The sequence below is a fragment of the Scyliorhinus torazame genome, chromosome 7 (assembly GCF_047496885.1).
Source record: "Scyliorhinus torazame isolate Kashiwa2021f chromosome 7, sScyTor2.1, whole genome shotgun sequence".
Classification (NCBI taxonomy): Eukaryota; Metazoa; Chordata; class Chondrichthyes; order Carcharhiniformes; family Scyliorhinidae; genus Scyliorhinus; species Scyliorhinus torazame.
In genome coordinates, this window is record NC_092713.1 from 83,596,408 (window position 1) to 83,612,488 (window position 16,081).

At 47.1% G+C, this 16,081-nt stretch overlaps 1 protein-coding gene across 6 annotated transcripts in view; it reads right to left on the reverse strand.

Moving 5' to 3' along the window:
- The window catches only part of fggy (FGGY carbohydrate kinase domain containing), a 554,287-nt gene that overhangs the window by 279,904 nt on the left and 258,302 nt on the right, over nt 1–16,081 (reverse strand). For all 6 annotated transcript variants that reach the window (XM_072510992.1, XM_072510995.1, XM_072510990.1 and 3 more), the window contains one exon: nt 14,208–14,336. In XM_072510992.1, the coding sequence (XP_072367093.1) occupies nt 14,208–14,336 (129 nt within the window). The remainder of the gene's footprint in view (nt 1–14,207; nt 14,337–16,081) is intronic.

The following is a 16,081-nucleotide window of genomic DNA, read 5'->3' on the forward strand; positions in this document are numbered from 1 at the left end:
GTTGTGGAGCTAATACTTTTAGGTTTTCCCCCACATAGGTTGCTAACTTCGCAGCCGTACTGCTCAACCTCAGGGGTTGACTCCTCTTTGCACGTACTTGCAGGTTTGTTCTCCCACCACCTTGTCAGAAGCATCTGTGTCATCCTCCATACTCAAAGGTCACCTGTTCACCATAAGGATTATCTCAATGGGAGCCGCATTAATCAAATCAACCATATTTAACTTATAAATCTCAGATTTTTGCTCAGAATCTTCCTCTACTTTATGCATTGGAGTGAGGGGGTGTTTTTATTCAAACTGGGTACACCCTGTCTGGCTCAGCACCATGCTTGAATGTGGCCCTCCTTGTTACAATCGAAATAAATAAAACCTTTGCAATGGCATGTAACCTGAAGACGATCTCCCCCACATCTGCAACACTCATCAAAATTCCTGGGCTGATGGTCCATTATTCTCTTTTACTTCTGTCCACCATCCTGCTTCTGGGATCTCAGTTCAACCTGTGTCTGCCACTCAGGTTCCTCGTCTGATAGCTGTTTCCCTCCAGGCCGTCACCTTCCTGCAAGCTCTGTCACTCAGACTTTTTTCAGAGGCTTGAGCTATCTCTATTGCTTTATCCAGGGAGATTTTGGTTTCTGCAAAAAGTTTTCTTTGGACATTGAAACAGTTGACACCCCAAACAAAATGGTCGCGCAACAGGTCACTCAATGAAGAGCCGATTTCACAGTGCTTAGCCATTTGTTGAAGACTCACTACAAATGCAGAAGTTGTCATCCCTGGTGGCCAACGTGAATTTATACTGTTGCAATATGATAGAAGATCTGGTGTGGTAATACTTTTTCATTAGCGCCTCTAACTGATCAAACGACTTAGTATCCTGAGCCTCTGGAGATGTTAAATGTCTAACGAGGTTATAAGTCTGAGGGCCACTTACCGTAAACAAGATGACTTGTAATGTCATTAGCAGTGAAAAGTACCGAAGCCTCTCAATGTATTGGTCCCAGTCTTCGGTCCTCGATCAAAAGAATCGAGATTTCCTATTTGTGGCATTATCTTTCACTCATCGATACGGCAGAGACCGATTGACTGGAGATCGTTGATGACATGCCCTTCCCCCTCGAATTTTGAAGCTTGTGATCATAGTCCAATTTACACTCATTGCCAATACACTAGCGCAAGATATCAATGAGGAGGCAGAGAGGCTGGTTTAGTACAGTGGGCTAATCAGCTGGCTTGGAATGCAGAACAACGCCAGCAGCGTGGGTTTAATTCCCGTACCAGCCGCCCCGAACAGGCGCCGGAATATGGCGAGTACGGGCTTTTCACAGTAATTTCATTGAAGCCTATTTGTGACCATAAGCGATTATTATTATTAAATCATGAAGTCATTTATTTGAACAAGGAGGTTAAACTATATACAAGCACAGCTTCTACAATACAGGTCTTTACTCCTCGACTCCCGGGCCTACATTGCGGGTGCCATGCTCCAGGGGTCCACGTGCTTTCTCCCCATTGGCCGAGGTTCACGCAATAGGCCCCAGGTGGGTCACATGACCCACGGACGATCGGCTCTTAGGGGGGCATGCTACCACACATATTGAGGCTGATTTTCCTCATTGCACCTCGTGTGTTATGTAGGAGCTGTGCTTGGACTCACTCGGCCTTGTTTGCACTTCATGAATTACACTACCTAATGCAAATTTACTCTTTAAAAAACCCATAATACTTGTCATGCTCAAGCAACTCTGTTGATGCCTGAACACCTCTTTAATAATCTTATCTTTTATTAGTGTCACAAGTAGGCATACATTAACACTGCAATGAAGTTACAGCGAAAATCCCCTAGTCGCCACATTCCGGCGCCTGTTCAGGTACACAGAGGGAGAATTCAGAATGTCCAATTCACCAAACAAGCAAGTCTTTTGGGACTAGTGGGAGGAAACTGGAGAGCCCGAAGGAAACCCACACAGACACAGGGAGATCGTGCAGACTCCGCGCAGACAGTGACCCAAGCCGGGAATTGAACCCGGGTCCCTGGCACTGTGAGGCAGCAGTGCTAACTGCTGTGCTACCGTGCCGTTGTGTATGAGTGACTCAGATTGTCTCCAATGCAGGCACATAGGCATCTGCTTATTTCTCTGAAAGCTTCCCTCTTCTCCCCTCCTTCCATGAAGATAAGCAGACTTCTCAGAGGCATGTCCATCTTACCATTTGAAGCTGTTTCAATTGACAGTGCAGCTTCCTTGAGCTTTACCCCACTAAAAGATATAATTCTCAATGCAAAACTAGCAGTTCACCAAACCTAATGCAGCAATTTCATAAGGCAAAAAATAACAGTGGCTCAATCAGAAGTCGATAACACACAAAGTCTCAGAAATATTACTGAGGGAGTGAGTTTGGTTAGTGCGCTATTTTATATTGGTCTTGAGTGAGAATGTTGTTAAATCATCAATAAATGTACGGGACAAAGCCATGCCCTCACTTACATAATCTATTCATCCTAAGAAGGCTTAAACAACTTCCACAGATTCCACCCCAATAGGGCAAAGATGGTGGGAGAGAGATGGTTACACTGGATGGGCCAGTGCTGTAAATGGTGGATCCTGGGAGCTATACTGGGCAGCAGTGTCATCGTGAGAACAGATGGTGGGATGTTAAAGGAACCCTACATTTCTACCGACTATGGTCCTGCTGAGGAGAAAGCGGCAGGGGTGCTGACCTTCTGCCGGCCCCGTAGCAAGATTCACCATGCTCCTGACGCAAGCATATCTAATGCATTGATGAGTTGACCAATCCGAGACTGTGCATGGCTAGCCATCCTGCTCCAGATGGAAATCTCTCTCTCATCTACTCCCACCTCCCAACTTAGACTTCAGAGCTGATCATTCTGCCCCCAGTCAATAATAAAAGCTATTAAGACTACACTCTGCATATCCTGGGTCATGAGAGGAGAGAACATGATGCAGGATGTGGCCAGAGCATTTCTTTCCCCCCCAAATGAGGGCTGGCACTTTTTTTTTTCTGTGCGTCTCTCTTTGTCACTTAACATTTAAGCATGCTTCCATGAGAAAAAGACCTGCCGTGGGATTCCCCATCAATGGGATCCTCCACCCCGCCGGCAGCGCACTCATTCCCAGAGGTTTCCCGATGGTGTTGGGTGGGGTGGCCACAATGGGAAAACCTATTGGCCGACTGCGGGAATGGAGAATCCCGCTGCCTGCGAGGGTACGCCGCGTAGGAAAATGGGACTGGCGGGATGGAGAATCCCGCTCTTGATAGTAGGAGAAGCCAAAAATTAGGGCTGAACTTGTTCATTTTATACAAATGTAGAGAATAACAATCTCCCTTATCTATGGAAGAACATGAGCCACTGTGCCAACACTGAAAACTTAGCCATCAAGGGCAGGATTCTCCTCCAGCGGGATTCTCCGTTTTGCCAGCGCCCGGGGGTTTCCCGACGGCGTGGGGCTGCCCCACAGTGGGAAACCCCATTGACTGGCCGGTGTAACGGAGAATCCCGCCGGCAGGTCAAGGCTGAAAAGTGGCGTGGCGGGGCGGAGAATCCAGCCCTATAAATTTAGAGGGCAATTTAGCGTGGCCAATTCACCTACCCTGCACATCTTTTTGGCTTGTGTGGGTGAGACCCATGCAGACACAGAGAGAATGGGCAAATTCCACATGGACAGTGATCCGGGGCTAACCACTGTGCTACCGTGCCGCCCCAGCCATCAAGTTATAGCAGTCTGTCCATTCTCCAGATTGTACAACTGGGGGTGATTTTTGGAAAAGAGGAATGAAATCAGATTTTACCTTCATCATAGACACCCAAATCAATATTCTGATGAACCAACTGGTCATCTAGTTGGGATGTCAGCAATCGGACAGTTTAACATAAGGTTCCAATGAGCAGCATCATATTTGTGTGGCCACATTTTTCCCAATGTTTGGCCCCCTCAATATTAGAGAAGTACACAGGAATGGCTACTAAGTTGTTAGATGTGTCACATTGACAATTTAAATGGCTCTAAGTACGGTGATGATAGAATTGAAGGAGCTTTTCTCCCACAATAGTCTGAACAACAGAATTATTGCGGTAGTTTAACTGTAGTGTGCTAACAATGGGCATCATTGTATTTGCAATTTGCTGCTGGGTATGGGGGTGGGAGGGGGGTTTCCAACTGGGGTCATGAACCAAGGCTGCAAATGGTCTGCCAACAGCCATCTGGTTATTCTCTCAAAAACGTCAAATAATGCAGGCATCATGGATTACTGCAGAATTAAAGCATCATGGCTACTCCCTAGATAACGAGTTGATGTGTACAAAATATTTTCTGTGGTATTAAATGCTCTGTGCATTTAACAGACTGGATCTCCTGCCTGGGTTCAAAATATAGAGCTTTGACAGCCATATGGGTTCCATCCACAACACCCTGAAATAAGATTTGGGAAGCCTGCCAGATGGCAAATCCTGCCTCTCTAGTTCGTGTCTCCTTACCACTGGGAAAGTAATGAAGGTGAATCCTTAAAAAAAAAAGGCGTCACTCGTTTGCTTTACAAAGGAACAAACAGCAGTCTGGACTATCTGGCAGATGTTGCTTGTGGTGACCTGGAAGAATCCTTTTACCTGGAAACTTACTGCTGCACTGACCTTCACAGTTTCGGAAAAAGTTGTTCAAATCTTTGTCGTTGTCAGGCTGCTGCAAATGTCACTACCTCTGCACTACATGAGACACTATGGCAGCTCTTTTTTGGAATACAAGGTAGCTATGCAATGCTCTGTAAACATAGATTGCTGGATATTGGTACAGCAATCAATAATCCTGAGATAGTTTGGACCTAAACATGTTTGGGATAAATTTGTCTTGGGGTGACTGCACAATGGATTATTATGAATTAGAAGCCCACTCTGTACTCTCTCCAATTTTCCTTTTTATTTGGACTTTAACATGTTTGAATAAGTGTATGAAATATGAAGGAAATAGACAACTACAGAGTGGAATCATCAGCAAAGAAGTAGATAAAGTAGTAACCTAACTGGCTCGGACCATTGTCTATAGAAAGAACAGAGTGGGGACAGTAAGGAATCAAAAAGAACTTCTCAATTATTGGAAAAACAACTGTCAACAGATGAACTACCTAATGCAGGTTATACATGAAGTGGTTTAAGAAGAAATTGGACTGCATTATTATAGCTTGGCGGAAGGTCATATGGTGATAACTGGTTAAAAGTGCATGAGCCACAGGCATTGAATGGTCAAAATTGTAAAAACAGTTCAGCGGTCAAGACGTTCCAGGGGTATAGAACATATATAAACACACATCTCCACAGACGTGCATACTTATCCACAATGTGAGGAAGATCTTACCTCCTATTCTTGCTGTCTTGTTCATAAGGAACCTACAGTTCTTCCCATCCCTGAATCAGGGTGATTCTTCATTGATGCCAAAGGCAGAATTTTGTTGTTTCCACCCTAAGTGCCACGGCAGGCGTAAATCACAGTGTGTTTACTGCTGGCCGCAATGTCAGGTTTCTGCGCTGAAACGTCCACTGCAGAACTCATTAAATATTCATTCACAGGAAACACGCCGGAATGCTGGTTGGCAGCCTTCGATTTGCCCGCCATATCGTGACCTCACTGCCTTCTCCCGGCGCCATATTTAAAATGCAACTGCGCACACCAGGAATTTTGCACAGCAAGGATATTACCCCAAAGCCAAAGAAGACTGCTGTTCCCAAGTTCAGCTATGCCTCCCTGAACCACCTACTGGACGTGGTTGACATCTACCACGATGTCCTCTACTCTCGCTCCAGCTCAGGTCCATGAACCTTAGCACACCGGTTTGGAAGGCACTGGCAATGGTGGTGAGTGCCAACTCGTCACTCAAGAGGTCCGCCACCAAGTGCAGGAAGAGGGCTTTATGATCTCATCCGTGCCGCCAAAGGGAGTCCAGAAGGTCATACTCTGACCTCATCGACTCAGCAGGACATCACATATTCACATTGATCTTACACACTACCAGCTCTTCACTGCTCGCTCTCACACACAGTATCACATCTCCAGCAGCCGCATATCCTTCGAGCTTGCGTCCTCAGCCTGTCCATTCACTACATACACATGCCAAACATTCTTATAATCTGTTTTGGCATGCATCCTGCTCACACTCTCTTAATCTGTCTATATGCAGGACAAGCTTGAACACAACAACTGGGCAAGTCCCAGACCAGGGGAGGACTGCCTGACATCAGGATCCTCATTCCCTTTAAGGAGTGTGCCATTGCACAGGCTGGGGAGGATATTGACTGTGCCTGTGCTGAGAGGGAAGTGGGTGGTGCACACCTAAGTGAGGATCCTGCACCAGTTCATCCCACAGTCCACGACACTGTGAGTTCATTTCCCTCTTTTCAAGTCCTCTGCTATTTAGAAATTTTCTCTCCTCTCATTCATAACGGTACATCTGGAAAACACCCGAGGACACCTGCAAATCCATCCTCAGCGCCAGGTCTGAGGACACCTCGGGTGTGGAAAGTGAAATAGGCAGCCTTGAAGGTCCATCACTGTGCTCACCCGCACCTTTCAGCAGCGCAGAAACACACACCCCGGTGGGACCTAGATCTAGAGCAGTAAGTGATTAGTAAGTTTGCGGTTAACACCAAGTTTGGTGGAGTGGCTGATAGTGTTGAGGATTGTCAGAGGATACAGCAGGACATAGATAGGTTGGAGACTTGGGCAGAGAAATGGCAAATGGAGTTTAATGCAGACAAATGTGAGGTAATGCATTTTGGTAGGTCTAATATAGAGGAGAAATATACAGTAAATGGCGAAACTCTTTGGAATATAGAAAGTCAGAGGGATCTGGGCGTGCAGGTCCACAGATCTTTGAAAGTGGCAACAAGATAGTCAAGAAAGCATACGGAATGCTTGCCTTCATTGGACGGGGAATCAAGTATAAAAACTGGCAAGTCATGCTACAGTTGTATAGAACCTTGGTACGGCTGCACTTGGAATATTGCGCACAATTCTGGTCGTCACACTACCAGAAGGATCTGGAGGTTTTGGAGAGGGTGCAGAGGAGGTTTACCAGGATGTTGCCTGGTCTGGAGGGTGTTAACTTGACGGAGAGGCTGAATAGACTCCGACTGTTTTCATTAAAATGACGGAGGTTGAGCGGCGACCTGATAGAAGTTTACAAGATTATGAGGGGCATGGATAGAGTGGATGAGCAGGCACTCATTCCCAGGGTGAAGGGGTCAGTCACTAGGGTGTAGGTTTAAGGTCCGTGGGGCAAAGTTTAGAGGAGATGTGCAAAGCAGGTATTTTTACACAGAGGGTGGTGAGTGCCTGGAACATGCTGCCAGGGGATGTTGTGGGTGCAGATACATTAACGGCGTTCAAAAGGCATCTTGACAAATACATGCATAGGATGGGTATAGAGGGATGTGGCACTAGGGAGTGTTGAGGGTTTTGGCCAAGAGTGGTCATGATCGGTACAGGCTTGGAGAATCGAAGGGCCTGTTCCTGTGCTTTACTGTTCTATGTTCAAGCTTGGGATCACAATTTGGTGAACACAGCGCACAATTTTATATGCAGCAGGCAGAGGCAGGGACATCTGAGGTCACTGACACTCAGAGGATTTCTGGAGCCCATGATTCTGCTGAATCCAAGTCGGATGACACATCTCAGGACACAATTCAGAATCAGTTGTTGGAACCGCTGTGACAATCACAGGAACATCAGAAAGGGATGTTAGCTGCACTCCTCGGAGTCCATCCTTGTTCAGTCTGAGGTGTTATCATTGCGTGCCAACCCCTAGAGGTGAACACTGGCAGGTTAGCAGTTGCCATGGAGACCTTTCCCAGGAAATCGATCCTACATTGCTGCAGGACTAGTGATCGTTGCTGTAGCCTTTGGTGGCATCCATCAATAGCTACGCAAGAGGGAACCAGGGCAGCTTGATCTCACTCGAGCTGCCCTTTATCCTCAAGGAGTCAGCCAGAGGCCCATGGGCACTCATAGGGAGGAGGATCATCAAGTGCATGCCCCAAAGCCATCCATTTAGGTGACTCCGGCAATATCCATCCGATCCCTATCTCCTCTTCCTGTGTTCCCATCAGCTCCAGCTCCACAGGCCGACCAGTGAACCCAGAGCAGGCTGGGGCCTTCCAGCTCTTTGCCCTCCAGAGGACACCTGCCCAAATCATCACAGACAACAGGACTTTGCAGTCCGCTGGCTGCCTCCACCTCCTCTGTGGATATTGGGGAGGCATCAAGCGGTAGGGTTAGGAAATCTAAGAAATATTAAGAGCACTATGGTGGCACGGGTGTTAAGCACATGCTTATAATGTTCACCAATGTAAATTCAATGCAATACATTTCACATCTACTCCTCCAATGTATGCCTCCTTTTTATGATGAGCCATGTCCCTGTCAAACAGGTCCCATGGTCCCACCCCTCCACACATCGCAGATGTCGTTACATGGCACCTCTCATATATGTGCTCTGCTTCCATCACAAAACAGTGTGTGCTCATTTATATTACATTCCCTCTCGACATCAGTGAGGCATCATCCTTCATGTAAGGTTTCCTTGTGGGAGAACCTGGTTCACATGCTTTGCAGGGTCTTGCATTGCTAATTCTTGCCTGTGTAAGATTGAGGCTGATGTGTACTCCTAGCTCACCTCTTTTCACAAGGTCCGGTGTAGAAGGAGAGCTGTTGAAACAGATTGAGAAGGGTCACATATACTGATCTCCATGTATTCTCTGCAGTACGCAGGGTTTTCATGTTAGTGATTCCTCCTCAGATCTCCTGCGCGCTCCTGTGTGCCAATCGCATTTCCAAATTTCCGAATGCATATGTGGCAGGCTCACCAATTAGCAAGAGGATCTTGCTTCCTTAATGTGCCGAGGCCTTATGGCCATGTCATTAATGCCTATAATCTTGAGAGTGTATTAACTTTCAGTTGTCTGTCCAGCAGCTGTTCGAGTCGATTCACAATGTAGGGATGCAACGTTGTGTGTAGCTGTGTGATGCTGATTGCAAATGGCGAGATATTGTGCTCAGTGGAGCCTTAGAGAAAGTTGAAATGAAAATGAAAATCGCTTATTGTCACAAGTAGGCTTCAAATGAAGTTACTGTGAAAAGCCCCTAGTCGCCACATTCCGGCGCCTGTTCGGGGAGGCTGTTACGGGAACATCAGGAGGTGCATATGGTGGATTGAACATATGTTGAGTAAAGCCATTGGATTAGAACGAGGATGTAGTGAGTCTGATGCATGCTCTTTATTATCAAGTGAAGGCAACCTTGAGGGCTTCATATCTCAGGCTTCTGCAGATCTCTAGGCAGCTTCATGATGGTGGATTGTCTTTGCTCAAGATGAGGTATTGTAATGTGTGGCAGGCAACCTTTACAAACTCGTCATCTCAGGTGATTTACATCCATCGATAGGTGAGGATGAAGGCAGGCCAGCATCGCTAACTGAGAATGCTAGAAATCAATGTCATTGAGATCAAGGAGACATGGAGGATGCAGGCATGGCCAAATGTTCTCTGGACATCTACATCCTATCCTTGGCAGCCTTGGCCTGAGTGGTGCCTCTTAGTTGGATCCTCAATGTGTCAAGATGTGGGAGCTATTAGGAACTTGGGGCCAGGAATGGGGGGTCCACGGTACAGCAGGCAATTTACGGGTTAAACTGACTGTTAGTCCGAACTCAAAGGGATATGCCTACACCTGGATGAGTCGCCTGATCCCATTCAGACTTAAACTCGTTCGGGATCGCATAAGGTGGTTGACTTGCGATCCATTGTCATTCAAGACAACCTTGTTTGACAAGCCATTATCCCATTATGGAGTTTGACGTCCCATTTGCCCATCAGTGGAAAGCTGGTTGCATATGAATGGCAAGGCTCTGGTGCTTTATGTAGATGGGAGTGGGCAATCAAGCCCACATTACAGTTGAGTTCCAGTCTGGACGGCCCAGAAGAGGACCTCTGTTTGAAGGCTGGGTAGAGCTTCGAAAGAGAGATAGAATTGATTTGGAACAGGCCAGGAGAGAAGGATGTAAGCAGCCATGAAACAGGTCATGAAATCTGCTCCAAAATGAGAAGGTTGCAGAGATCACACAGAGGGATCATGAAGGAAGGTGTTCCAGATTTTGAAAAAGGAACTTGACTTACAGAAGAGCATTGCTTTGTCAATACAAGAATCATCTTTGTCTGTCTATGTAAGTGGAAAGAGAGCTCTGTGTTATTTAGAATTATGTTTAATGTGAACTGATTGTGTTAAGGTGAAGAAACTACATGGAATCTGTTAGTGGTACAGTTGAAGTTTAAGAGTTTAATGCTGTTTTCTTTTCTTTTGTTTGAATAAAGTTTGTTCATAAAACAATCAAGCCCTATTTCTTATATTATCACTCCTGGAATGAATCGATCTTTTTGCACCGCCTTAAAACTTATGCATCTGGTTCAATCCCTTAGCCATTGTTGAGGGCTGACCAGGTACCCAGAACAGATGTGACACACAGAGTGTTGCACAGTTGCTGCTGTTGGGTTTCATGGAGGAGCCTGGTGATATTTGAGGCATGAAAAGGCGAGTTCAGCAAGGATAGTCGAGCAACTGTTGCCTCTTGTAGGCTACTGGGATGCATGAGGCACACTGGAAAAGGTAGTGTCTGTCTCTGGGACAACCTACTCCAGTTCCACCCCATTTCAGGAAGGACATTTTCTCCTGAGGTCTCACCATTCTTTAAAGGATCATGACAATGTATGCCTCATGTGTAAGCACCCACAATCATCGTGAAGTGGATGGCTGAAAAATTAGGATAGTCATGCTGATGTTCATGTTGGTCTATGAAGAAGGGAACAAGTCCAAAAGGATAATCACTACTGTTCATCTTCTCCATCTTGGAATCTGGCGGCTATGAGAGCCTCTTGTGCACGCTTGCCACCCCGGCCCATACTAAGGCTTCTCCCCCTCTAGCTCACTGTAATGTCCTTAAATGGCCTCCTTATTGGAGGAGACCTGCAGCTCTTCCATCTCAGCATCTGGTAGCTCCCCCCCGCCACCTTTGCATTGCCTGGTTATGAGGCGCGCAGCACACTATGATGATCCATGAGACCCTCTGACACACCAGATCTGACTAGCCATTAGAATCGCATTTTTAACATGCCTATGGTGTGCTCCACTATTATTCGAGTATTGGCAGGAACATCATTGTACCTTCTTTCAGGGATGATCTGTGGCTACTGGACAAGCATCATCAGCCACACTCTTTGTTGGTAACCCTTGTCCCCAAGGAGCCAACTCTGGATGCTGTGTTGTCCCTTGAAGAGCTACAGGATTATACAAGCTCTAGGACTCGTGGACGCTTCCGGATTAGGCCTTGCTGCCCCTTCCTCATGTGGGTGAACCTGCTCCCTTTAGCAAGCCTGGTGCTGCCGTCATTGTCTTCTCCTCCTCCTCTCCTGCTTGCTTGCAATAATGGTGACAGCAATCAATGCAGCACCTATCTTCCTCATGGTCTTCTCTCTGCAGCATACGTGAGAGTAAGACATGAGTCAGCATGAGGCTCCAAAGGTCCTATTTCTTCCCATGACAACTAGTGAATCATTCTGGGTTAAAGGGCTTGGTACTCGTGTAAGCAAATATTCCCCCATGAAATCAATTGCTCATGACTCCCATCTTGCTCTGGGGGAGTTTGAAACTGTGGCGAAGGTGATCAATTAGTGCCATTTAGCGGTATTAATCTTGCATGAGTGCCCTTCATTTGTACCTTTCCTGATTTCCTGCACTGTGAATAAAGGGCTTATAACCTGTCTGAACTGTGCATCTCTCCACATCTGAGAGTACTCATATCTGTTGGCTGGCCCTTTACTCGGCCCCTCCCAGTGCAATATACCAATAGTCCCAGAGGACCTCAGAGAACTCACCAGCCGAGTTCATTTGCTGCCCATACACTTGCAAGTGGTGCTGAGTCGCAGTGCCAGACCTGCTCGACTCCTCCCTGTGCCAGTGTGCAAATCCATCCCAAAGGAGCAGGATGTTGCGGTTTCTCTTATTCCATGAGCTCTCACTCTTTATACTCAAAATCTCAAGCCCATTGTGAGCACAAATGTGCCTATAGCCCATGTGTACCCTGACCCTCCCCATCTTGAAGCCTGTGGCAGAGTGTGAAATAGAAATCCATTCCCCACTACCCCGTAGCACTCCAATCATGAGAGAGTCCTCCCCCCCTCACCCCGAGTGCAGGCCGCACCCTGACGTCCTGCCCCTCCCACAACCCGAGGGTGCAGCTAAACTTGATGAGGAATTCTCAGTGCTGGGAAAGCTGGCCGAAGGAGGCGAATGAACCTCGAGTCCTGAGGGAAGTATTGTTCGGCAGGTTCACAACGCTATTGTCGCGTTGTGAATGACGTCAGCGGGCCTATTGATTCAGCGCGAGGGGAGGATCCCCGCTAGGAGCTGTTTTAATGAGTATTAATGATATTCAAAAATAAGCTAAATACATCCTGGCATTGTGCGGCAGGGAACAGGCCCTGCCATTGGCGTTTGTGCAGCACTATCGCAAACGGGTTTTACGACATTGTAAATCGTTTTTTCTGCTCTCGCAGTATTTTACGCTCCCACCCTCCATGGGAAGGTGCGGTAAATTCAACCTCTAAAGTATTTTCTGTCTGTTAACGTTCCCAATAGTCTATTTCACACAATCACACTGTGGTAACAAGATCAGGGGCAAAATTCTCCCCCAACGGCGCGATGTCCGCCGACTGGCGCCTAAAACGGCGCCAATCTGACGGACATCGCGCCGGCCCAAAGGTGCGGAATGCTCCGCATCTTTGGGGGCCGAGCCCCAACATTGAGGGGCTAGGCCGACGCCGGAGGGAGTTCCGCCCTGCCAACTGGCAGAAATGGAGTTTGTTGCCCCGCCAGCTGGCGCGGAAATGCGGCGCATGCGTGAGAGCGTCAGCGGCCGCTGACAGTTTCCCGGCGCATGCGCGGGAGCGTCAGCTGACAGTTTCCCGCGCAGGCGCAGTGGGGAGAGTCACTTCCGCCTCCGCCATGTTGGAGGCCGTAGCGGAGGTGGAAGGGAAAGAGTGCCCCCACGGCACAGGCCCGCCCGCGGATCGGTGGGCCCCGATCGCGGGCCAGGCCACCGTGGGGGCACCGCCCGGGGTCAGATCGCCCCGCGCGCCCCCCCCCCCCCCCCCCCCCCCCCCAGGACCCCGGGGCCCACCCACGCCGCCTGGCCCCGCCGGTAAATACCAGCTTTGATTTACGCCGGCGGGACAGGCAATTTCTGGGCGGGACTTCGGCCCATCCGGGCCGGAGAATTGAGCGGGGGTTCCCGCCAACTGGCGCGGCCCGATTCCCACCCCTGCCCAATCTCCGGTACCGGAGACTTCGGCGGGGGCGGGGGCGGGATTCACGGCGGCCAACGGCCATTCTCCGACCCGGCGGGGGGTCGGAGAATGACACCCCAGTAGTGGAACCAGCCAATGCTGCTAATCAAGAACGCTCAGACTGATAAATTAATAAAAAGCTAACACCTTCCATGACTTTAGAAAGTGCAAAGATATTTTGTACTAGTTGTAAGAATAAGAGTGTCTTTGCTCATTAGGGTTTGAATGAACAGGAGCAATTTTCTGAGAGAGAGGATAGATGAGAAGAAAAAGAGGCTGAATCTTCTCTCCTTTTCCCTCCACTAACCTACGTTGATGTGCAGTTCTGTGCATGATGGTTTCCCTTCATTATCACCCATTCTATTGTGTGAGACTGAACAGTGAGTGCCTGCATGTTATCCGACCATAGATGGTATCCCAGCAAAGAAAAATACTGTCTTCAGAACTGTGTGCACACAATGCATTTCCAGCTGCAGACAGTAGACATTTTCTCAGTGCAGATCCTCCTGCAGCACTTAAATTCTGACAAAGGGCAATACCTCACAAATTAACCTTATTTTGCAGATGTTAAGCTGTGTGTTCCCATTTTCTGATTTTATTTCTGATATCCTGCATTTGCAGCTTATTTCCTTCTACTGTACTGACATTAAACGGGGTCATATAATTTAAAAAGAACAAATAAAGATAATTGGAAAAGACATTTCCGAAGATTCGATAAAAACATGCCAAAGAAATTATCAAAGAAAAATAATAAATTTGCATAAAATCATTCGCTGTTTTTGCTCCCATCCTCTTTTCCCCAGAGTACCTAAACCTCCTGCATGGGCGTCGATCAGAGATACTGCCACGGCAATGCCAATAGGTAGTCCTAGTGCTTGTGCAGCGACTGTTGTCAAGCCTTTTCCCACACGGCTGCCAGGAGACAACACATCGTTCCCTGGATCAGACAGAAAAAGAAAACAGTTAGCCAGTTGCACAATCGGCGCATTCATGTAGACCTGAGAGGTTGCTTTTAGACAAGGTACTGAAACTTACTGGCATAACTATCTCTGAAATTAATAATAAAAACTAATACTTGCTTAGCCCTCGCAAAAAGGAGTCTGAACCTGTGAAATTCTGGGGTGATTTCAAACTCAACTACATTCCCAGCAGGCATTATTACTCCTCTCTTGTGGCGCATTCATTTCTGGTAAGAACCTGAATATTTTATGAAAATATGTCCAGTACGGTGAATTAGGTGATTCAGCACACCTTGCACACAGAATAAATTTATTGGGTGGAAAATTGTGTGGGCTACAAATGGGATTGCTAACCCCCTCAAATAAATTCATTACTCAAAGCTCCACAGTGGAAGCTCAGTTGGTAGAGCATCACACTGTTAATCTGAGGGTCCAAGGTTCAAGTCCCTGTCAGGGCGTTTTTGGGTGGCACAGTGGCACAATGGTTATCACTCCTGCCTCACAGCACCAGGGATCTGTGTTCGATTGCCGGCTTGGGTGCTGTCTGTGCGGAGTCTGCACGTTCGCCCCGTGTCTATGTGAGTTTCCTCTGTGTGGTCCGGTTTCCTCCCACAGTCCAAACATGTGCAGGTTTGGTAGATTTGCCATGCTAAATTGTCCTTTAGTGTCCAAAAGGTTAGGTGGGGTTACAGGGATAAGATGGAGGCATAGGCTTAAGTAGGGTGCTCTTTCCATGGCGGTGCAGACTCGATGGGCCAAATGGCCTCTTTCTGCATTGCAAATTCTATGAAACTATCCTAGCTTTCGATTATTTTTGTTTAGTTTCATGATACTACTGGCCCTTTGATCCTTTACACTAACTGGCATCATTCACATGGCAACTTCGACAATGATTGTCTGTAAATTATTTATCTGCATAGATACACAGCCAAATTTAATTTTGCCCGCGACAAAAATACACACAAGCGCACTGCTCATCATGAGTCATAGATAGCTGTTCGGTGCAGGAAGTCTGGCTGAAAACCCACAGGTTCACCAAGGACCTTTAGGGAAGAAAACCCATCATCCTTGTCCAGTCTGGTCTACATTGACTCCAGTTCCACACCACTGTGGTTAACTTTTAAGTAGCCTGGACCAGCCACTCAACTGTTTCAGACCACTTACATGAACTGCAATGATTTCAGAAGCAGGTCTGGCACCATATTCTCAGGGAAACTAGGGATGAGGAATAAATGCCGGCTTTGCCAGAGACACCCACTTCCCAAGAATGAATTGAAATGTTCCTCGTGGCTATATATTCTTGGCAGTAATCAGTATTTTGTGGTTCAGGCTGATGAACTTTCGGTCTTGATGGACTTTCATGTCACCCAGCATATTTGTTTAGGTAACTGGAAAAGCACTTGGTATGTCTGGTTGGATGAAATGAATTCAGCATGGAAATAATAATATTTTTTGTGAAGTGATCAAAGGAAATTCTGTTGCCATTTCAACAGAGCTGTCAGTTTTGTGGGATTTTTTTCCTGTTCCTTCCAATAATTTTGTTTGAACACGTCCCCTGTGATTTTTTTTCCTCTAAATTACGCACACCCTTTGCATTTTTTTTTCACTGCCTCTGATGGAAGAAGAGAAGAGTATTTATTGAATATGAAACTAACTTTGCTCATGGCTCAGTCATTAAATGGTGTAAAACTGGTGCAACCCAGTGGTATTAGACTGTGATCAA